Source organism: Mobula hypostoma, chromosome 10, assembly GCF_963921235.1.
Source record: "Mobula hypostoma chromosome 10, sMobHyp1.1, whole genome shotgun sequence".
NCBI classification, from domain to species: Eukaryota; Metazoa; Chordata; class Chondrichthyes; order Myliobatiformes; family Myliobatidae; genus Mobula; species Mobula hypostoma.
Window position 1 is genome coordinate 95528560 of NC_086106.1, and position 24104 is coordinate 95552663.

General features: G+C 39.5%; 1 protein-coding gene across 1 annotated transcript in view; it reads right to left on the reverse strand.

Annotated features, from left to right (window-relative positions):
• cul4b (cullin 4B) overlaps positions 1-24104 on the reverse strand; it is a 67616-nt gene that overhangs the window by 23355 nt on the left and 20157 nt on the right. The window contains exons 6-13 of the mRNA XM_063060899.1: positions 18199-18361; positions 18024-18113; positions 15584-15666; positions 15156-15223; positions 14810-14928; positions 12723-12915; positions 10831-10935; positions 8678-8788 (exon numbers count right to left, since the gene is read on the reverse strand). Of these exons, the coding sequence (XP_062916969.1) occupies positions 8678-8788; positions 10831-10935; positions 12723-12915; positions 14810-14928; positions 15156-15223; positions 15584-15666; positions 18024-18113; positions 18199-18361 (932 nt within the window). The remainder of the gene's footprint in view (positions 1-8677; positions 8789-10830; positions 10936-12722; positions 12916-14809; positions 14929-15155; positions 15224-15583; positions 15667-18023; positions 18114-18198; positions 18362-24104) is intronic.

Sequence of the window (24104 nt, forward strand, 5' to 3'; positions counted from 1 at the left end):
AAAAAATAGTAACAGATTGACCAGCAGTAATAAACATGCATTGGATGTGTGATCATTTCTAAGATTTAAGAGTGTTATTTCTTTATCTGAGATAATTGATTAGAATAATCCTAGACGAAAATGGATGAAATGGAGGAAAATTGTTTGATATTAGGTCACCCAACATTGGTGGAATACTTAGTTAAATTCAGCCAGTTGTGTTATTCATGAGAGGAAACATACAACGTACACAGTGACTTGTTATTAATATAAATATCTAGTCAGTCAAATCATTTGGTATCAACTCAATGCATACATGATCAAGAGGTTCATTTGCTCAGAACAAACATCAGAATGGGGACGAAATGTAATCCAAGTAACTTTGACTGTGGAATGAATGTTGGTGTCAGACGGGATGGTCTGAGTATCTCAGAAGCTGCCGATCTACTGGGATTTTAATACATTACAGCCTCTAGAGTTAACAGAAAATGGTGCAAAAAAAAAAAAATTCAGTGAGCAGCAGTTCTGTGGGCACAAGCATACAATTAGCAGGCCTTTTATTAGGTATCTACAGTACCTAATAAAGAGCCCACTATTCCTCTAACTGGAATTTGAAAAAATTTGTACGCCAACTATAGAAAAACATCTTTGGTACCTATTACACCATTTGATGACAAAGCAGTGAAGTATCGCAAGAAAGCTGACACTGTCAGCTCAAATGCTCACCTTTCCTCAGAGTCTATTCTGCAGCTGAGAGAAATGGGACAATCCTTTTAGAGACATTAAGGCTTCATGTAAAAATCTAACCAACGTCATCCAGCTGAAGGTCAAAGGAGTTGACTCGTAAATCTCGGAAATGATTACACATCAAATATAGCAGACTCTGGTTAATTGGGACACACTAAGACCAGTACATTTTGGCCCAATTAAGCAGCTGTCCAATTAGCGTAAGTTTCAAGGAAATAATTAAAGAGGTACAAAGACAAACCACCATTTAAATAACATTATTTACTTAAATTATTGAGGAAGAATTCATCAGTGTATGTTGATGTATCATTTTGATTGACAATGTGTGGCTCTCCTTTGTTGGAGGTCGACCATAGATGTTGTGTCCTAGCTATCTACATTGTTGGCACAGTGCTGACTGTGGTTGATGACACCAATGCAAAAGTGGCAGTCTCTGCTGCAAAGATTGCATCTGTACATGGCCTCAGCTCTGCAGGAGAACCAGTGTTCCTTTCTATGGGCCCATTTGTCATTCCAAAAAGTAGAAGTTTCCTCGATTTGTTGTTTCAGGGCGCTTCTGCATCTGGGGAGTGGTTGGCTACAAGATCCTCCCCAGACTCAGCACTGATCTCCAGTGAATTCATGTCCCACTTGCAGATACCCTTGTAGCACAATTGCAGGTGGCCAGCAATTCTCTCGCCTGAAGCCAGCTCATTGTGGAGGATGCCTTTTGGGACGCAGCCATCCTGCATGCAGCAGACGTGGCCCAGCCAGTGGGAGGTCAGCACGAGAGAGAACCTCAGCATCAGATACTCCCTCTCTCCACAAGATACTCAATGTGTGACAAAGGCCCCTTAAATGAAAGTTGTTGAGGCTTCTCTCCTGCTTAGCGCATGTTGTCCAGATCTTGTTGTACAGCTGTGTGCTGGTGACACAGGAGTTGAACACTGACATTTTTTTTTGAGAAACTGTAGTTTTCCGAGACTCCTGTCAGAGAAGAGTAGCCTTTCCAATGTGCTCGTCAATTTTTGAATCCAAGAAGTTGCCAATGATGATGAACCCCAGGCATGTGAACTGATGAACAACATCCAGTTTGTAGTTATCTGTGGTAATGACTGGTGGTACCTTCACGACTTGTCCAAAGTAGTTTGTCAATTTCAGGCTGATAGACCAAATTTCTTGCAGGTCTGGGAAAAGTGATTCATCAAGATCTGGAGGTGCTGCCGCATGTGGTTTTGCAACACCAGCAAACAGCTCATCTCTGATCACAGCCTTGCATACTTTGGTTTTGGCTCTTGGGCAGGTGAGGTTAAAAACACTGCCACCTGATCTGATGTGGAGGTATATCCTCTCTGTTGCAGTACCAAATATGTGCCTCAGGGGAAGGGCAAAGAAGATGCCAAAGAGCGTCAAAGTGAGAACACAGCCTTGCTTAATGCCACTGTTTATATCAAAGGGTTATGAAGGGGGTGCTGCACAGTCCCCTCCATGTTGTTGTGGAAGGATTTAATCATGTTCTGTAGTCTTGGCAGGCAGCTTACCTTGGTGGGGATCTGAAATAGCCTGTTCCTACTGATCAAGTCAAATGTCTTGCTGAGATTAATAAATGCAATGCCAAGGGGCTTCTTTTCATCTCTGCACTTCTCCTGGAGTTGGTAGAGAGAAAATCATGTCCACATCTGACCTTCCAGCATGGAAGTCACTCTGTGACTTCGGGTAGATACGTTCAGCCAACTTCTGTAGGCAGACCAACACGACTCATGCAATGACTTTGCCAACATTCAATAGGGAGATGCCCTTGTACCTGTGAGTCGCTTCTCTCAACTTTTTGTAGAGTAATGATTTTGGTTTCCATCAATTCCTGTGGTACAGCTCCTTCCTGCCAGCACTCACTTCATGTAGCGGGTGCAGCAGGGTAGTTATGCAGTGCTCCATCAGGTCTGTGGAAATCCCATTATTACCTGGTGCCTTCCCCGAGACCAAGCTGCCTTGAGCCTTGCTCAGCTCCTCTCAGGATGGCTCTGTATCCAGTTCTTCCATTGTCGACAGGCACTCAATGGTATCCAGGGCTGGGTTGGTGACAGTCTTCACTCTAGAGTAAAGGTCAGAATAACGTTCCAACTATCGCCCTATCTGTGATTATTTCCCCATAGATGGACTTGAAGGTAGCCATCTTGCTGAAAGAGGCTGAGGGCTTTCTTGATGCCACCCCACATACCCCAGACATTGCCCGTCAGTGCTATAGACTGGATATCTTCACTGAGCTGCATCTAGTACACATTGGTGCAACACCAGGCAGTCTGCTTCTGGCAGCCCTGAGGATCTGTAGGTTCATCTCAGTTGACAAATGCTTATACATGGCTAGGGCAGCACGTTGGCTTCAATGACAGGGATCACCTCCCTGGATTTGGCTTCGAACAGGTCATTTACTTTCAAGGTCTTCTTCCCAAAGTTAGCCAAGGCTGTGCTATAGATGATATTCAGCAGATTGATAGTAAATTAACAAAATGAGCGTAGACACCTCGTGCAGATAGTCAACTGCCTTCAAATAGTGCTTTTGACAATTGCATCAAATTTTTATTTTCATTATAACATTCAAGATGGTTGTCAATATCTCCAAATTCTTCATAGTTCCTAACTCGTTGGTTTCACTCCTGTCTGTTTCTGGCACTTCCAAGCCTGAATGCTTGAAACTGCAGTGTGCAAAGCATTCTGAATTATCTTACTGTATTTTACTCTCAACTTATTGAGAACAAAAATCACTGCTTTTCAAACAGAAACACGCAAGTGACGCTACTTAAAAACTCTTTGCTCTAAGCACAGTGTAGCGTCTAAATGGCCACACTATCAGCATGCGACCGATGCTAGTTAGAAAACGTTTGGCAACAGTCTCCTGCCTCAATTAAGTGGCATAGTGTCCCAAATAAATGAAGGGAATCCCAGCTATTTGATTGTTTAATAGTTGTCCCAAATAATTAGAATCCACTTTTATTTATTCAAAACATTTTTTATATTGTCAAAGTTTTATTTTCTGTTTGCCATTCTTCTTCTTCCCATTATTCACTATAAGGGTGGAGGGAAAAATAAAATTCTTGCATTTTCAATGGCTAAATATCAAAAGCATCATAATGACCTGGCATAATTTTCCTCATTTAAATTGAAGGATGAGAAATTTTGAGCGCACAACCCACCATGATCCTCTGCAAATCTTAGAGCTTAACAGGTAGGTTTTAAAGCCTACAAGATTAAAAGTTAATTTAAAACCCATAGATTCAGTAGACAAGAACACACAAAATGCTGGAGGAACTCAGCAGTCCAGGCAACATCTATTGAAAAGAGATTAAAGGGCTTGGCTGAGTTCCTCCAGCATTATTACTTTGATTTCCACCACCTGCAGATATTTTCATAAAATTTGAAATCAAAAGTAGCCAGTCATGATGAAAATAATCTCTTTTGCTAGACCAATGATTACATTCAAAGTTAATTTATTACCAATGTACATATGTGTCACCATATACAACCCTGACATTCATTTTCTTGCGGGCATACACAGCAAGTCCAAGAAACACAAAAGATTCGATACATGAATGCAGCCAACAGGATGGACAACCAACCGATATGCAAAAAACAGCAAATTGCAAATACAAATAATAATATACGCAACACAAGGCGAGTCTACAGGTTTTGGAAACAGTTCAGTAATGAGGCAGGTGAAGTTATCTCCTCTGATTTAAAAGCTTGATGGTTGAGGGAAAATAACTTCCTGAACTTGGTGGTAAGGGTCCTGAGGCTCCTGTACCTTCTTCCTGATGGCAGCAGTGAGAAAAGAACATGGCCTAGGATGGTGGGGGGTCCTTGATGATGGATGTTGCTTTCCTGTAACTGCACTCTGTGTCGAAGTGCTCAATGATGGGAAGGGTTTTACCCGTGATGCACTGGACTGTATAACTTTCTATTCAAAAGCATTGGTTTTTCCATAACAGGCTGTGATGCAACCAATCAATATGGTCTCCACCACATTTTTATAGGTGGTGGTCAAAGTTTTAGATGTCATGCCAAACCTTTGCAAATTTCTAAGGAAGTAGAGGTGCTGCTGTTCTTCCTTCATAATGGTTTGACATGTTGGACCCAGAACAGATCCTCTGAAATGATTAATTCAAGGAATCTAATGTTGCTGACCCTTTCAACCTCTGATCCCCAGTGAGGACTGGCTCATGGACCTCTGGTTTCCACCTCCCAAAGCCAATAATCAGCTTCTTGGCCTTGATGACACTGAATAAGAGGTTGTTATTGAGGCACCACTCAGCCAGATTTTCAGTCTCCCTCCTATATTCTGATTCGTCACTACCTTTGATTCAGCCAACAGTGGTGTTGTCGGCAAACTTAAAAATGGCATTAGATGTGTACTTAGCCTTACAGTCACAGGTATAAAGTGAGTAGAGTGGGGGGGCAGGGTAAACACACAGCCTTGTTGTGCACCTGTGCTGATGGAAACCGTGGAAGAGATGTTTTTGTGAATCCAAATTGACTGGGATCTGCAAGAGGAAATTGAGGACCCAACTGCACAAGGAGGTATTGAGGCCAAGATCTTGGAGCTTATTAATTTTGAGGGGATGACAGCATTGAATGCTGAGCTGTAGTCAATGAAGAGCATCCTGATGTATGCACCTTTGCTGTCCAGATGTTCCAGCATTGAATGAAGAGCCAATGAAATGACAACTGCTGCAAACCTGTTGTGATGGTAGGCAAATTGGAGTGGATCCAAGTCGCTTCTCAGGCGGGAGTTTTATATGTTTCATCACAAATCTCTCAAAGCACTTCATCACAGTGTATGTAAGTGCTATTGTTAAGGCAGGTTACACATTCTTCTTAACATCGGTATAACTGAAGCCTGCTTGAAGCAGATGGGTACCCCAGACAGCTGAAACGAGATATTGGTGAACACTCTAGCCACGTGCTGCAAGGTACATGTTGATGATAATTAGGCAGAGATTTCTACAAACATGTCTGTTTGAAGTCCCTGACAATAATTTGAAAGGCATTGGGCTAGGTAGTTTCTTGTTTGCTCATGGCAGCATTCAATTTAGGTGCCAAGGTAGAGTAGCAGTTAGCGTGACACTATTAAAACCCGGGCATTCCAGAATGCAGAGTTCAATTCTGGCACTGTTCAGAAAGGAGTCTCTGTATGTCCTCCTTTTGAAAGGGGCATGGGTTTTCCTCAGGTATTCTGGTTTACTCCCACAGTCCAAAGATGTACCAGGTAGACTAATTAGTCATTGTAAATTGTCCTATGATTAGGTTAGGGTTAATCAGGGCTGTGGTGTTGCTGGGGTGGTGTGGCTCAAAGGGCTGGAAGAGCCTACTCTGTGCTGCATTGTTAAAGAAATACTGAGAGTGCTTGGTTAACATCTGCCTTTGCTGGTATGTTAGCTGCAGTCAGGATCAGGGAGAAGTCCCCTGTTAAGTAGAACGGTCAGCACTTCATCATTAAATGTTCTAGGTCGGGGAGAACAAGATTGCGACAAGACCACCATGTCCAAGCACCACAAAGAGCCTATCATGAAGCACAAATCCCACCGCTGTTTGCCTTCTATGAATCAGCAGTCCAATTAACCTTGTGTATCAAGAAGCCGTTGAGTCTTACCGACATCTCCAGCACGTTCTGAGTGAGCCACATCTCTGTGAAACACACAATGCAGCAATTTCTCATTTCCCTCTGATACAGCAATCTTGTCTCTAGGTCCTCAATGTTGTTTTAGAGCAACTATACATTTGCTAACAAGATGCTGGGTTAAGGAAGTTTCATTCCCCTGCATTTCAGTCTAGCTGGGACTCTTCCCCTCTTTCCTCTCTCATGGCCATAGCGATGTACCTTTGTCTGCTTAAAGGTGCCGTAGCTGCATGCTTGAGAGTTAAGTCTGCCGAGTCCTTCAGAAGATCATGAAATCGCTAGATCTTTAAGACAGTTCGAAAGTATGTTACTTAAAGGGAAGTTACAGGCTAGAGACTGCAGTGACAGCATTTCAGAAGAACTTCTAGAAGTGTTATAAACCGTCTGCAACATGTTCACCAGTGCCATTTTGCCATTGATTATGCAGCGCAACAGATAATAGCAGGAAAAATAAAAATCAATTTGCTGTTAGGATGGATAATGAGTTAAAAATCGCTAATGAAAGAGGTGATAAGATGGGCTGAAATGCCCAAGTCTTAATGCTCACAATAGGACTTCACTGAGCCTCCCTTAAGTTCACATACAAAGCAAAATTTGGGAAATTATACTTGAGCCCAAATTTATAGGTTGCACATTTAATTTCATGTATAGTGTTGCATGAGTTTAGAAAAATTAAACATTATGGGTCAATTGCTAAAATTAATGGAAAATTCACATATTATAGTTATAATTTGAAAAATTGGGAAACTATTCCCCCTTAACATCTAACCCAAGAAATAACTTGGGCATGACCTCATTAGCACTTATTGCTCATCTTTATGTGCACTCAAAGTTTTATTGAACACTCTTACTCCCTCATCATTTTAATCTTTTAAGTGAAATGATTTCTATTGTTGAAAATGTTTTGACATGCTTTCCTGAGTTCTCTGGCAAATGCTACAGGTGAGTAAAAAAAAAGGATGCACGTTAATGTTTGAATAGGCCATTAAAAATGTGCTTAATGATCCAAACAGCAACACAAATAATTTATAGAATTAATTTGTATATCTTATACAAATAGACCAAAGTCAGCATGGTTTCCTTAAGGGGAAACCCTGCCTGACAAATCTATTGGAATTCTTTGAGGAAGTAATGGGCAAGATAGGCAAAGGCAAGGCAGTGTATATTGTTCATGAGGATTTTCAGGCCTTTGACAAGGTGTTGCAAATGAGGACATTTCACAACATTAAGAGCCCATGGTATTACTGGTAAGATACTTGCATGGATAGAGACTGGCTGACTGGCAGGAGGCAAGGAATGGGAATAAAGGGGCCTTTTCTGGTTGGTTGTTGGTGACTAGTGGTCAGTGTTTTGAACCACTTTTCTTTCCTCATCATATGTCACCAATTTTGATAACAGAATTCATGGTTTTGTGGACAGGTTTGTGAACAATATGAAGATAGTTGGAGGGGAAGATAGTGTAGCAGAGGAGGATGCTTGCAGGACTTAGATTGGGCACAGGAATGGCAAACAGAATATAGTGTAGGGAAGTGTATAGTCTTGCACTTTGTTAGGAATAAATGCATAAATCAGAGGTGCAAAGGGGCTTGAGAGTTCTTGTGTAGGATTCCCTACTGGTCAACTTGCAGGTTGAACTGGTGGTAAGGAAGGCAAATGTTCGCAGTCATTGACAGGACTAGAATACAAGAGCAAGGAAGTAATGTTGAGGCTTTATAAGGCATTGGTCAGACTGCACTTGGAGTATTGAGAGTTTTGGAGAATTCATTGCCACAGATGGCTGTGGAGACCAAATCATTAAGGATACTTGAAACAAAGGTTGATAGGTTCTTTGTTAGTCAGAGTATCAAAGGTTACCGGGGAGAAGGCAGGTGATTGGGATTGAGATGGATAACAAGTTACCTATGATGGAATGGCAAAGAAAATCAATGGGTTGAATGGCCTGACACAGCTGCTATGCCTATGGTCTTATCCTTTTAAAGCAAACAGATTTGGCTTCAGTAAGATATTAATAAATGTGGGCAACTAACTAAAAAAGTGAGGACAATTTAAAAGTATATTAAAAGCAAAGGTTTATCCATATTGCTAGAATTCTGAAACAAAATGGACTTCCTTATTTGTAGTCATTTACATTCATTTACTAAGAGATTCTTGCTGCTGTAAATTTCAGAAGTCTGAATTTCAAAGTTAAAGTACAAAAATAATGAGTTACGAATAGAATGGGAATAAGCAAAGCAATTTTTAAAAATGTCTTTTGGAACTGAAACATTCATTCGAACACAATTTCTTCAAAGACAAACTCACCATGTTTCAATTTGGACAGCATTGATTTTTCTGCATCAACTGATGCACTTTTCCCCACCAACAGTCTCTTTGCCAAGTCCTTCTTGTAAAATGCCTCAAAAACATCTTTTCCTGTTTTTTTAAAAAGACAAATTGGAATTAAAGCTTAGTTCTTCGACTGTACGTCCAGAATAAAAAGTCAATGAAATTAGCTTAAAGCCTTCAAATTCATCCGTTTTAAAATGAACAAAAAGAAATTCACTGCTAAGCTAAAGCCAAGTGAAATCATTAGAAATTAAGGGCACACATTTCTTTAATGTCGATTAATTTGTGCAATTATCAAATTTTCAAACAAGCCATCTAACTAGCCCAAATTTGAATCTGCTGCACAAATTAATTTTCTTTCTTCCACAATCCTGATTGAGAAGTTGCAGAACTTGGGCCTCTGTACCTCCCTCTGCAATTGGACCCTCCATTTCCTAACCAGAAGACCACAATCTGTGCAGATTGATGATAACATCTCCTCCTTGCTGACAATCAACACTAGTGCACCTCAGGGGTGTGTGCTTAGCCCACTGCTCTACTCTCTATATACCCATGAATGTGTGGCTAGGCATAGCTTAAATACCATCTATAAATTTGCTGACAATACAACCATTGTTGGTGGAGGCTCAGGTGGTGACGAGAGGGCGTACAGGAATGAGATCTGCCAACTAGTGGAGTAGTGCCACAGCAACAACCTGGCACTCAACATCAGTAAGACAGAAGAACTGATTGTGGACTTCTGGAAGGGTAAGACAAAGGAACACATACCAATCCTCATACAGGGATCAGAAATGGAGAAAGTGAGCAGTTTCAAGTTCCTGGGTGTCAAGATCTCTGAGGATCTAACCTAGTCCCAACATATTGATGCAGTAATAAAGAAGGCAAGATAGCGGCTATACTTTATTTAGAGTTTGAAGAGATTTGGCATGTCAACAAATACACTCAAAAACTTCTATAGATGTAGCATGGAGAGCATTCTAACAGGCTGCATCACTGTCTGGTATGGAGGGGCTACTGCACAAGACCAGAAGAAGCTGCAGAGGGTCGTAAATAGTCAGCTCTTGGGCACTAGCCTACAAAGTACCAGGGACATCTTCAAGGAGCAGTGTCTCAGAAAGGCAGTGCCTATTATTAAGGACCTCCAGCACCCAAGTCAAGCCCTTTTCTCACTTAAACCAACAGGTAGGAGGTACTGAAGCCTGAAGGCACACACTCAGTGATTTAGGAACAGCTTCTTCCCCTCTGCCATCCAATTTCTAAATGGACATTGAACCCTTGGACACTACCTCACTTTTTAAAAAATATATAGTATTTCTGTTTTTTGCATGATTTTTAATCTGTTCAATATACATATAAAGTACACTGAATAAAATTTACTTTATTATTTTTTTCCTTCTAAATTATATACTGCATTGAACTGCTGCTACTAAGTTAACAAATTTCACGTCACATGCAGGTGACAATAAACCTGATCCTGATAATATGGATTCATTGCTGTGGACCAGATCAGGAGCCTATCACCCTTTGATTCTTCACCCAATTTACCATTCATTCTACAGGAACTGGGATAAAACATTGGGAAGCAACTCAGATATGCTGGGGACTTGGGGGAAAGAAGGCTAAAGAAAAGGCAACAAAAGCTAGGCCAATTGCATGCTCCACACCTATATTTCCAAAATGGTAAATCAATGACGAGAAGGTGTGTGGCACAGTAGCGTACTGGTTAGCACAACACTTTACAGTACAGGCAACCCATATGTTCTCCCCGTGACTGTGTGGGTTTCCTCCGAAGTGCTCCAGTTTCCTCCACAGTCCAAAGATGTACCAGTTGGTAGCTTAACTGGGCAACATAAATTGTCCTGTGATTCGGCTCAGATTGCTGGATGACGTGGTTTGAAGGGCTGGAAATACCTATTCCACGCTTTATCTCAATAAATACAATAAAGATAAATAAATGTGGCAACTCCATGACATCCAACTACAATTCTGGTTGCTGAGCCTTCGCCATCAACTTCAAGTGCAAGTAGCTCTGCAGCACACCACAACATATATATTTTTTAAAAAATCACTGGTCTAATGATGAGGCATGGATTAATTATAAATTAGAGATTAAAAAATTATAAACACACCATAAATGAATCTAAATATTATCATAATCTTATCCAGCATCTTCTCAAGCTCTTCATCAGTAGCTTCTTTATTCCCAGCTCGAAGCTTTGAATCCACATATTTTGCTGAAAAAGAGAAGAACACTGATTGTCTCTTGAAAATTAAATTCTCTTTTAAATGGGAGATTGTTACTTCATCTAAAACAAGAGGCAAAATCCCAATAGCTTTTGCAGCATTGTTGCTCCCATCTTCTCTCACCATCTTATCCTACCAGCTTACAATTTCCTCTTTTTCATCGCACGTACTTATCCTGCTTTTCCTTTAACACTCAAAAATTTGGCTCAATTATTCTTTGTGGCAATACACTGCCCACACTGAATAAGTACAGAGTAATAGCAGGAAAACAGTGAACCTTCTCAGTCATTACAGTTTTGGATTCCCATTGCTGTAGTCATTATTAAGCAACAGATTGTATTTTGATTTGTTTGGTGTACAATTCAACTGAAGACTGTCACATTTGAGGAAAATCACTGAGGACAAGCACTCAATGAGGCAGACTTTTACAGTATTACTGTGTTTCAGCAATGCTTAAAAATGGTTTGGTTAACTGTTGAACATGCTTAAATGTTTAATGTGTTCCAAGTTTTTGTCTCGCTAATGACCTGCAACTTTAAGTTCCTGAACGTCTTGGAAGATCATAAACAATTTTAGTGAAATCTGGGGCATAAAAGTTTTTGTCAAATTTTCCATCATTTACAGGTTGGTTCAGGTCACCCACCTGATGATCCTTTTATGTCTTTAGGCTGGCCACCTTGTAAAAGATCCAACAAGTTCTCCTCTACAAGTTTCTACTGGGAGGCCAGTTCTTTTAAGGCTGCACTTAGGGGAGTGTGCTCAACACGACAATATCATAAAAATTTCATTCATTCAGGGACATTATTTACTACTGCTACTTTTATATACCACTGTACAGCTCATTTATGAGCCATCATAAATGCCATTCAGAGGAATACCATAATCTGCTTTGAACTAATGAAACCAGTGGTAAGCATTTCCACCCCCTATTACTCTAAAATGATCCACTCATCACATTGCCAACCCTATTGGACACTTAAGCAAGCTTCTTAGGCAGCTCAGCTACAAGCACACTAGCACTTTAAGTTCAGAACACATCACACAAACTCTCTAAGAGAAAGTTCTGAAAATGTCAGAACATGAAATAAAAGGATAATTCAATTCAAATGAAGCATTTGATAACGTTACAACAGAATCATCCAGCCTTTAAAAAACTGAAGCGAACAATGGATTTCACTATACTGACTCCTATAATAAATTAACGGATTGATTTCCTTCTGTTTCAATAGAAAAGTATGACATTACATGAAAGAAAAGGAATTTCAAAGATGCGCCAGTTTTTTTTATTACATGCAATTTCTGGGGCAAGATTTATACAATGTTTGATATGGCTTGGTTCAGTCTGACAGGAATTCTATACCCTGTAAAGTAAAATTTCTCTCAGGCTGCCATGGTAGCATAGCGGTTAGCATGACACTATTACAGCTGGGGGTGAGTTTAGAGTTCAATTCTGGCGCCATCTGTTTGTACATTCTCTCAGTGACCACATGGGTTTCCTCCAGGTGCTCAGCTTTCCTCCAGAAGTCCAAAGATGTACCAGTTAGATTAATTAGTCATTATGAATTGTCCTGTGATTAGGCTAGGGTTAAGTAGGTGGGCTACTGGGCGGCACAGCTTATTGGACGGGAAAGACCTACTCCACCTTGTATCTTTAAATCAATAAAATAAATAAATAAATTCAAAAGCTATTGGGATATCAAGTTGGTGTAATGCTTTAATTTTTGCTTATTATGGAAATAATTGGTCAGGGACTATTATTCTTTATAGATCAACATACCTATTAGTTCAGCTGGTTTGTTTGGTCGTTTGTTAATGAAAGTTTCAAAGGCTTCTTTCATTGCATTGACAAATTTTTCATTCTTCAGGAAGCAGACATCTACTACATGATCCACTTTGTCCTTGAAATCAAGTAGTTCTTGAACCATCGTTTTATCTTTTTCAGGATTAATTACTATAGTACTACCAAATGTCTGAGGGGGGAAAAAATTAAATTCTGAAACATACAAACATTAATTGAAAATACAAAAATGACCTCATAATTTCACATCAAAAAAAATCTCAACTTCAATCATAATAATTTAAACATGGAACACAACTTCAATTGCATTTTGAAAGGGCTGTTTCCACAACCTGTGCCAATATTACAAATCTTAAGATCTATATCCTCAAGGGCAACACACACAAAATGTTGGAGGAACTCAGGTCAGGCAGCATCTATGGAAATGAATCATCAACAGTCGACATTTCGGGCTGAGACCCTTCTTCAGGACTGAGAAGGAAGGGGAAAGATGCCAGAATAAAAACAACCAGCTGGAAGGTGATAGGTGAAGCCAGGTGGGTGGGAAAGACCATGGGCTGGAGAAGGAGCAATCTGATGGGGGTGGTTGAGGTGTAAGTAAAGATGTTTCGTGGTAAGATTGCTTTGGTGATGGTGGAAGTTGCTGTGATAATCTGTTGGATGTGGAGACTGATGGGGTAGTAGGCAAGGACAAGAGGAACTATATCTCTATTACAGTGGCAGGAAGTTGGGAAGAGCACAGATGTACAGGAAATTGAGGAGAATGAGGGTGAGGGAGGCATCAATAGAAGAGGGAGGGAAACCCTGTTCTTTAAAGAAGCAGCACATATCCTCAAGAATTTTGTCAATGTAAACACCTTTCTAATATGGGCCATGATACAAAAGGTATTTTGGAACTTGGGACAAGTAACTCTGATCTTTCTTCATTTCTCCGACCAGCATCCCTATTCATCACAAACAAGTACAACGCACAGCTGAGCAGAAGTCCATGCATTACAACGAACCGAAGAAATCAGAATGGCATTCAATAAATGAAACCCCAACTTTATGATGCTTTTAAGGACATAACCAGCGCAATTTCTAGTAGCTACTAAATTACCAATACACCAACTGCTTTCAACCAAGACCAACTGATTCATACATTATGCTGTTAGTGAAACTCTAGCAAACACCTTGACAAAGAAATCCTCCTTTAGCAACAACCTTAAAATTTATGATTTTTATTTCTGAATCTCAACAACTGGCAGGTTTTGTTTTCGCACATTTAAACTTCAAAAACATTTCTAAGTTTCAACAAGCCAATGAAATCTTAATCACGGGACATACTGTAGAGCCATAACAAGAAATGCTTCTCAACACAGGTGCTTCCTATCGCGTGAACATTTTTTTTGGCATTAACAGCCATAGTACTTCACTCAGGTTAAACACTTCTAGTAAAAGAAAGTTCCTCTCCTTAAAATCAAGAGTCAATCTTTTCTGAAGTACAATAATTTTTATTTAAGAGACCTGTGACGAAAAGGGCTCAGATATGTTTCCAGAGTAATATGTACTCCAATGAGCAAAACAAAACCCTAGAGGTCTTGCCAATGTGGATGCAGAAACAATGTTTCTTTTAATAGAATAACCCAGATCTTAGGCTAATGATTTTGTCCCAATGAAGCTATGAATTCAGGTGTCTGGAAAAAAAAAAGATAACTGAGACTTTTCCCTATTCCATTGCAAGTTTACATTGCTAAAACTAATATGATACCAATCACAAATTAAAATCTGCATGAAACCTCAGGAATGTGCAACAAATCGAAAAATGCACTTGGACCAAAACAAAAATGGGAGAAAAGGTAAAACAAAAATACCAAATAAGTTGGTTAAAATAAAACAAATTTCAATGATACGGTTACAAATAGTAAAAAGTTAATCATCTTGGAAAATTTACTCAACCACAAAATGGGAGAAAAGAAGGTATCTTTGTTAATTTATCACTTTATAATTTATTCACAGACTCTTACAGCTAATTTTTTTTCATCAATTTGAAATAAACAAAATATTAAAATAAATGACTAACATACCTTTATATACTCAATCCAATGTTGCAATAGAACCTGCACCCCACCTCGAACCCGACTAAAAAGTTGGTAGAGAAGAGAAAGATCTTGTATTCTATTTTCATCCAGAAGGCTGTTTAAACCTGCAGGGTGTTACAAATAATTTTGCTTCGGTCTAGATAGGGCAAAGCACCAAGCATTGAAAAATCCAAAACTTCTTCAAGAATTAAAGTAACTTGCATAATGCAAGTTTCAACTAACCTATCACCAAATTCCAAAAAGAGACTCAACAATTAAATCTGATTCATGTTTACTGGAGCACTATACCCTAAGAGTTTATATCAGCAATCAAGTTAAAAATCTAAGTTACCTTTCTGAAGAATGGCTGGTAAATGTTCTCCTAGAAGTTGTTTCTCCACAGTGGCTATTAGAGGCTTCCTGAAGAAAATTAAACAAATCAAAAATTATAAAAACAATTCAGGCCTACAGTTGCCTGCTACAATGTAATAAACTTGCTACAGAACCCACAAAGATATTGACATTACTCAAACTCAGTTCTTAAGCAAATATTGCAATTAGATTTAGAAAGTTAATTTGATAGATTATTTCAGGGCAATCCAAATTATATTTCCTCAGTAGATAGCATTCTGAAACTAAGTTGATCAAACCAAAACCAAATCCATTTTTATAGGTAAAACATTAAGAAATAAGTGTTTTAGAGATACTGCAAAGATTAAATTATGTAGCACCATGCAACCAACAAACATCACTGAGTAACTGTTCAGAATCTGTACTTACTGTGTACTTTGATCTAAGTAAGTGATAACCCTATCTGCTTCTTCCTCCAAACGTTTATTAACATGGTGCAAATATTCAGGGACCTAAATAGAATAAAGTTGTGAATTTCAACTGCATGTAAACTGCAAACAGGCAAGTTAATACCTAATGCTGAAATTATATCAAAATTCTTTCAAGAATAGGAACTTGTTTATTGGAAAACAAAAGATCAAGACAACATTAACAGCACTGCCTTATGTCCATTGTTGGGATAAGAGCAGAAGCACAGATTGTGAAGAGGGAAATGGGATAAAAAAAATGTGGGAAACTGTACTGATTGAAGCACTATGAAACAATACCGGTTACATGGATTTTTCTTCCACTCTCTACAAACTCCATTGACTTCTTGCTCTTGGACGTTAGCTCTCATTTGAGCCAATCTATCATGAACTCCCAAGACTAATGGATACTGTGCCATTGACTGCACTGACATTCTGCTTTGACCATTGACAATGATAAGCCTCCTCCAATCGAACTTTATAATGCCTTTAAAACTAGTGATCTTGCCCAAACCTCTACAGTAGGAGTATGATCCTCATTTACCCATTGGTGTCTTCCCAAGCTCCTCTTGTACCTTCCAGAAATTGTTCTTGCTCTATACCTCTTATCCCTTCTTGGTCCTTATACCCCTCTCCAAAAACAACACTTCTTCCGAAGATATCTGCCCTGAGCATTGATGGTGATTCCTCTTCCAGACTTTGATGACCTTTGAACCCCACCGCTCACTTTACTAATTGCTTATATGCTGATAGAATAAATCAGAATTCCTTCCTATGCCAAATGTCATTAGGTCCGTCTGTTTTCCTTTTCTCCTCCCCTGTAAGCCCCCAATACCACTTGAATTACTCAACTGATAAGCATTAGTCACATTTTTCTCCACCCCACAACTGCAACTCCTCTCCCACCTTCACAATATACTTTTAAATTAAATTTCTACCTACTGCATCCAGAAAGCTTTGGCCTGGTCACTGGCTTTAACCAACTCTGAAGATGGACAAAGTTTAAATGCAAAACATCAGCATTGTTTTGTAATGCTTCCGCCTGTCAGTAACTGATTTTCACTCTACCCTGGCCAGATCTGCACTAATCCTATTGAATTCAACCTTTCTCCATTTAACATGCCCTGCCCTCGTACACTGCCATTCAAACCACATTACACTTGAGTTCCTATTCTCCAAATGATAAGTACATGCCTGCTTGGTCGACTTTATCCCCCTAAGAAACAGATCTACTCATGCCTCCTTCCTCACTAACCAGTTAAGGAAGTTCCTATTAACATTTTGCAATAATTCCATCACCATTGTTAACAGTATCTATACCAATATTAGGGTAAATGAACTCTCCCAAATTCACATTCTTAAGCATCTCTAACATCCTTGCTAGTTTTGTCTTAACTCCGTGTTTTTCGATTGCCATTCCACTCTTAGTTGTTTTGTAGAATATTCTTATCGCTTGATAGCATGTTTTCACGATTTGAACCAAATGGATACTGTCCTCAAACCTGATAGGATATTTTCTCTCTCTAGCCTCAAAATACTCTTCCTTAATGAGTGCTGTTATATTACTCCTTTTCCCCGTCCCTTTCTTGACTGAATATATATCAAGGAGTATTAAGTGGTTAAGACCTTTTTTTAAAAACACACACCTTTTCATTAACATAGGTTTTAAGACCCCACTAATAGTAGTGTATAATGTTCTCTTTACCTATCCTATCAATTTATTTCACATTCCTGCTAAGTTCATTTGATAATCCTTTAACTTCCTGGATGCTAAAACACAAGTCTAGAATCTGAAACGCCAAGATACTCATCAAATTTTTTTTTTTACTAACAATGATATCTGAGTGCATTATCAATAATGTCAAATTACAGCCATTTTAAATAGTAGACCAATCATGATTTTTGACAGGAGCTCTGCAATGTGATTTCAAAATGGAAATGAATGAGGACAGTAATTTTTTTCACATGGACATAACTGGAAATCGCTGGCATTTCTCCTTCAGAAGTATTTGTTTTTTGTTTTACATACTGGAATCAAAAGTTTTGCCTCTTTTGTTTCTCACAATTAACAAAATCTATTAATTCCTTTGGTTGTAACTTTGTTTATAGGCCATCTCTAGTTATGAACACTTGACTTGAACAGGCTCCTATAATTTTAAATTCAAAAATCCAACATGTGACCTCTCACTACTTTCATTGACTGACCTTCCTTAGCCTTGTATGCTTTTAATGCCATGTATTACAATATCGTGGAATGTGATTTTACATACTTTCCTGACTTGGGGAGAAAATGCACATCTGTAAAAGTGAAACCTGTTCATCACCCAACAACTGTGGTATATCAAACTTTTCTTTAATATGCACTTAAAAATGGACAGGCTGGCAAAAAGGATACTTCGTACCTCACGTTCTTGCATTAATCTTTGACCTTCTGTAGCATACAGACGATTGGTTTCTTCCAAAAACCTTTGCTCAAATGAATCTTGGTATATCTGAAAAGCAAAACAAAACAACAGATGAAACAGCAACAAATGAAACTAACAGGATTAACTATGTTTAAAAGAATTCAAATCTTACCTGCAAATCTGATAGCATACTCAAGAGACTTCGAAGCAAACTACGATCAATAGCTTCACCATTTCGTTCTCTCTCAATTAACAAAAGAATCCCATCAATAGTTTTATTTTGAACCTTCCGATCACTTATTACATGGGATCTAAATAATTCTAGGCCCATGTCCCTGCAAAGGAAAACAACTCAAATGAATAAGAAAATTATGAAATTACCAATTGATTCAGCAAATTTAAATTTCCTTATAGATCAGAGAACACCATCGCACAGAAATAGACACTTCAGCCCACATCTGAATGCCAAATTAAACAGATTCTTTTTTCTCTGTACATAATCCACATCACTATTCTCTGCACAATAGAAAATTTCCTATAGCTTCAGTATGACTTCCTGACTCTCGTACTCAGTGCCTTGACCAACAAAAGTAAGCATGCCATATTCTTCCTTTACTGTTATTTGAACATTTTCAGTGAACTATGGACTTGGACCCTAAGAACCTTCTATACATTAATCCTGCGATTAGCTGCAAATTTTTTCCCTGGAATAAATACCACCCAGCCCCCCGACCCCCCCCCCCCAAGTCACACTTGGTCAGATTAAATGTCATTGAGCATTTCTCCATACATATCTATAACTATAACTTAATGCAAGACTTTTAACCTCTCTGCTATATACCTCTCTCAATGTGTATATGCAGAATACTTGAACATAAATCACTTTCCAAATATTTATAAAGCTCCTCCTCTTATATGGCAGCAATTCAATTAAAATCAATATTTTATTATACCTCTCACTTCTGAACCATCAAATGTCTACCAGGAACATTTTAAGTGAACAAACCACCTCAAAATATATTAATCACTAAACTAAATCTATAACATTGTAACACACTGATTGGGTCCATGTAGCCAAACACTGACAATTGATGTTTTATAGTTCATCTCATACCTATGCTTTCCACTTTCTTTAAAAGTCACGATCCACTGAAGAAACTCAAATGTAGAATAAATGCAACATTTTGGTAAACTAGAGTGAAATACAGCCTTAATTACAACTTCATTTTCTCAAGCAACATACATCAAAGTTGCTGGTGAACGCAGCAGGCCAGGCAGCATCTATAGGAAGAGGCGCAGTCGACGTTTCAGGCAGAGACCCTTCGTCAGGACTAACTGAAGGAAGAGTGAGTAAGGGATTTGAAAGCTGGAGGGGGAGGGGGAGATGCAAAATGATAGGAGAAGACAGGAGGGGGAGGGATGGAGCCGAGAGCTGGACAGGTGATAGGCAAAAGGGGATACGAGAGGATCATGGGACAGGAGGTCCGGGAAGAAAGACGGGGGGGGGGGGAGTGACCCAGAGGATGGGCAAGAGGTATATTCAGAGGGACAGAGAGAGAAAAAGGAGAGTGAGAGAAAGAATGTGTGCATAAAAAAGAGTAACAGATGGGGTACGAGGGGGAGGTGGGGCCTAGCGGAAGTTAGAGAAGTCAATGTTCATGCCATCAGGTTGGAGGCTACCCATACGGAATATAAGGTGTTGTTCCTCCAACCTGAGTGTGGCTTCATCTTTACAGTAGAGGAGGCCGTGGATAGACATGTCAGAATGGGAATGGGATGTGGAATTAAAATGTGTGGCCACTGGGAGATCCTGCTTTCTCTGGCGGACAGAGCGTAGATGTTCAGCAAAGCGGTCTCCCAGTCTGCGTCGGGTCTCACCAATATATAAAAGGCCACATCGGGAGCACCGGACGCAGTATATCACCCCAGTCGACTCACAGGTGAAGTGATGCCTCACCTGGAAGGACTGTTTGGGGCCCTGAATGGTGGTAAGGGAGGAAGTGTAAGGGCATGTGTAGCACTTGTTCCGCTTACACGGATAAGTGCCAGGAGGGAGATCAGTGGGGAGGGATGGGGGGGACGAATGGACAAGGGAGTTGTGTAGGGAGCGATCCCTGCGGAATGCAGAGGGGGGGGGGAGGGAAAGATATGCTTAGTGGTGGGATCCCGTTGGAGGTGGCGGAAGTTACGGAGAATAATATGTTGGACCCGGAGGCTGGTGGGGTGGTAGGTGAGGACCAGGGGAACCCTATTCCGAGTGGGGTGGTGGGAGGATGGAGTGAGAGCAGATGTACGTGAAATGGGGGAGATGCGTTTAAGAGCAGAGTTGATAGTGGAGGAAGGGAAGCCCCTTTCTTTAAAAAAATGAAGACATCTCCCTCGTCCTAGAATGAAATGCCTCATCCTGAGAGCAGATGCGGCGGAGACGGAGGAATTGCGAGAAGGGGATGGCGTTTTTGCAAGAGACAGGGTGAGAAGAGGAATAGTCCAGATAGCTGTGAGAGTCAGTAGGCTTATAGTAGACATCAGTGGATAAACTGTCTCCAGAGACAGAGACAGAAAGATCTAGAAAGGGGAGGGAGGTGTCGGAAATGGACCAGGTAAACTTGAGGGCAGGGTGAAAGTTGGAGGCAAAGTTAATAAAGTCAACGAGTTCTGCATGCGTGCAGGAAGCAGCGCCAATGCAGTCGTCGATGTAGCAAAGGAAAAGTGGGGGACAGATACCAGAATAGGCACGGAACATAGATTGTTCCACAAACCCAACAAAAAGGCAGGCATAGCTAGGACCCATACGGGTGCCCATAGCTACACCTTTAGTTTGGAGGAAATGGGAGGAGCAAAAGGAGAAATTATTAAGAGTAAGGACTAATTCTGCTAGACGGAGCAGAGTGGTGGTAGAGGGGAACTGATTAGGTCTGGAATCCAAAAAGAAGCGTAGAGCTTTGAGACCTTCCTGATGGGGGATGGAATTATATAGGGACTGGACATCCATGGTGAAAATAAAGCGGTGGGGGCCAGGGAACTTAAAATCATCGAAAAGTTTAAGAGCGTGAGAAGTGTCACGAACATAGGTCGGAAGGGATTGAACAAGGGGTGATAAAACAGTGTCGAGGTATGCAGAAATGAGTTCGGTGGGGCAGGAGCAAGCTGAGACAATAGGTCGGCCAGGACAGGCAGGTTTGTGGATCTTGGGTAGGAGGTAGAAACGGGAAGTGCAGTGTTCTCAATTACTTTTTATTTTATTTTTATTTGGATAAGGTATTCACAAGTAATACACAAACTTTTCTTTCTACATATATAACCTTTTCCATTTTTTATGTGAGTAACTCTACATTTTCTTACTTTCTAATGAAGAGAAGACCCTTGCAATAGTGCCTTTCCACTCATATTAGAAGCCTTCCAGAAGGCTGGCAGCCTTTTTGTCTTCCAACACTAACCCAATAATAAATGTTGGCAAATTATAATTGCAAAGCTATCACAGCTGAGTTTGATCTTTCCCCAATAGCCTTTATACAGGGTCCAGAGTACTCAACAGGACCTCAATTGATGAACAACCAGGGGTTCAAGGTCAATTGTAGCATTCATTCTGCTGCATCTTGTAAAATCAATTACAACATGCAAGAAGCTAATTTGGGAAATTTTGTCTGTCTAGTTTAATAATATGGCAAAAACAGTGAGCTAGTCGGAAGATATATCTTCATTGAATACACTATTAGCAACAAAATATTAGATCACAACTATATAGATTGCTATTCTGGTAAATATTTCAAAGTCAAGCTCTTCTTTTAATATTCATATAAAAAAAACAAGTGGTCAATTTTAAATTTATAAGAAATGACTCTACTCCCTTGCCCATGCCACACCCAACAGATGAATATACCTATACAGTGAATACAAAGGCACAACTTCTGCAGCTTATATTCCATGATTATAGTCTTCTTCACAAAACAGTATTTGGAAAACTCCAAACATACACTATATTTCTAACACACCCAACTTCTTAGACAATGCAAAGCAAAAAAAAAAAATAGATGTACAACATTTTGCCAGGGCAGCGGAATGCAGTAAGAATAAAAAGAATTTAAGAGTTCTTAGCACAGGAAAATTTCTGTTCGTGTGAAAAGAGCCTTAAGCAAGATGACCAGATGAAGGATATGATTCCCTTCACAAGAACCTCACAAACACCACTGCTCATTCTTCAAGCGCAGGCAAAAGATACGACAAATGATACATGGCATCATACACCTTCAGGGAAATTCCCTTCAGGTTCTATTTCTATTAGCGTAAATTCCATGCTATCAAAAATTATAATGCCAAAAGATTGAATAACACTAACTATTAGGAGGCAGCAAACAGCATTTCAATTAATAAAAAACATCTGGGGAACTAACAATTCAGTTGGAAACAACTGTGGTTCTCAATTGCATCAAAATTTGCACTTCCATTTGGTGAAAATGTTAAAACGTTTGCTGTTTAATCACGACCGACAATATCTAACCTGCTTATGTTCTTAGCAATACCATTTAATTTTTACACTTCAGATTTCCAGCATGAGCAGTATTTTGTCATTTGTCGTCTTCGCTGTGAGCAACAAATGTATAATTTTTGGAAAATCATGAACAAAAATAAAAAGCACCAACTACTGGGAAATTCCATAGAACAGCAATTTTCAGAAGGCATCAACATGTGACTTGGATTTCTGTTGATTAAACAGCAGGTTCTCTCACAGATGCATCTGAATAATATCCTATCAATAAACTTCTGAAACTTACGAAACTGTCTGCCACATTACAAAGGATCACTGTTGGAGGTTTTAGATTTCCTCCCCACTATCCCTAATCTTTTGTGTTCTTAGACAAACTGTTGTGCAGCACTCCTTCTGCTCTCCGATGTGTAATAAAATGTAAGCTTTCGATTCACATTTTAAATGATGCAATTTAAATAGCTATGGACAAATCAAAAAACAGGCTTAGCTGAAAAACAAGAGCTGAAGCTTTAACATTCAGATGTACTTCACTCCATGTCACAAAGAGAGAACAAGTAATACTTTCAGAAAAAAACTTATGAAAATTGAGAAAACTTACAAAGATCATTTTCAATGTTGGTCTTTCTCTTTTCCCTTTATTTCAAACCAATCAAGCAATTCTGAAGGGAAGTTATTAGCATTGCAAATAGCATCTTCCTGTCCATTATAAAACTGTCCCAATTACAGTCACAATTTAAGGATGTTCATGGCATTCCTCCAATCCATTAAGTTTTCTTCTTTGTACAGAGCTGGGCAATGCATGGGATTTAGCTGTGAAGGATTACAGCAAAGACGAATTCTTCTCTCAACTTACAATCAAATATTTATGTTCCAGCATGGATCACAGGAAGTCAAACAGGAAAAGAAACCAGCCAATTTATAAATTAATTCAGTAACATGAAGATCAAATCTGTATTTCATAAGTGAAGTCAATGTTGGGAATGAAACTTGCTATTCTGATATACAAGTACCACAGCTTAATGGTTTTATAAAATGGATCAACAGCCATAAAAAACTATTAATACAAGACTAAAACTTTTCAACCCAGAAATAGGCCTATGATCTTGGGTTAGATGAAACACACAGTAATATGGAGAGTACCCTTACTGGAATAAGGAATACTTCCCCTGAAAGGGAGCAATATACCTTAATTCTTCATTTACAGTATTCCCTTTGTGCAGCTGGGATCCAGGGATGCTGAAGCTTCAAATAGGAGTGACTTTTGCACAGAAGGCATCAAACAACACCTGCTCTGGGATTAGGATCCTGTTGGATGCCCAATGATCTGAAGTCATAACCTTTTCACTAGTGTCAGCTGTAGCAAAGCGCACCAACACAGGAGCTTCTTGGCTCTAGAGGAGACCTCAATGCGGGCTCATACGGGTGGTGAAGAGGCAAGATGGCTCACAGGTCACAGATTCTTTGGATGAGAATGAACTAATACCTGCCAACATCAAGGAAAGTGCCTTAGAGATCTGACCAGCATTAAATGGCCCAAGTCAGGGTTGCAAATCGGTCAGCACTGCCAATCCTTCGACTGAATGATGTCTTCT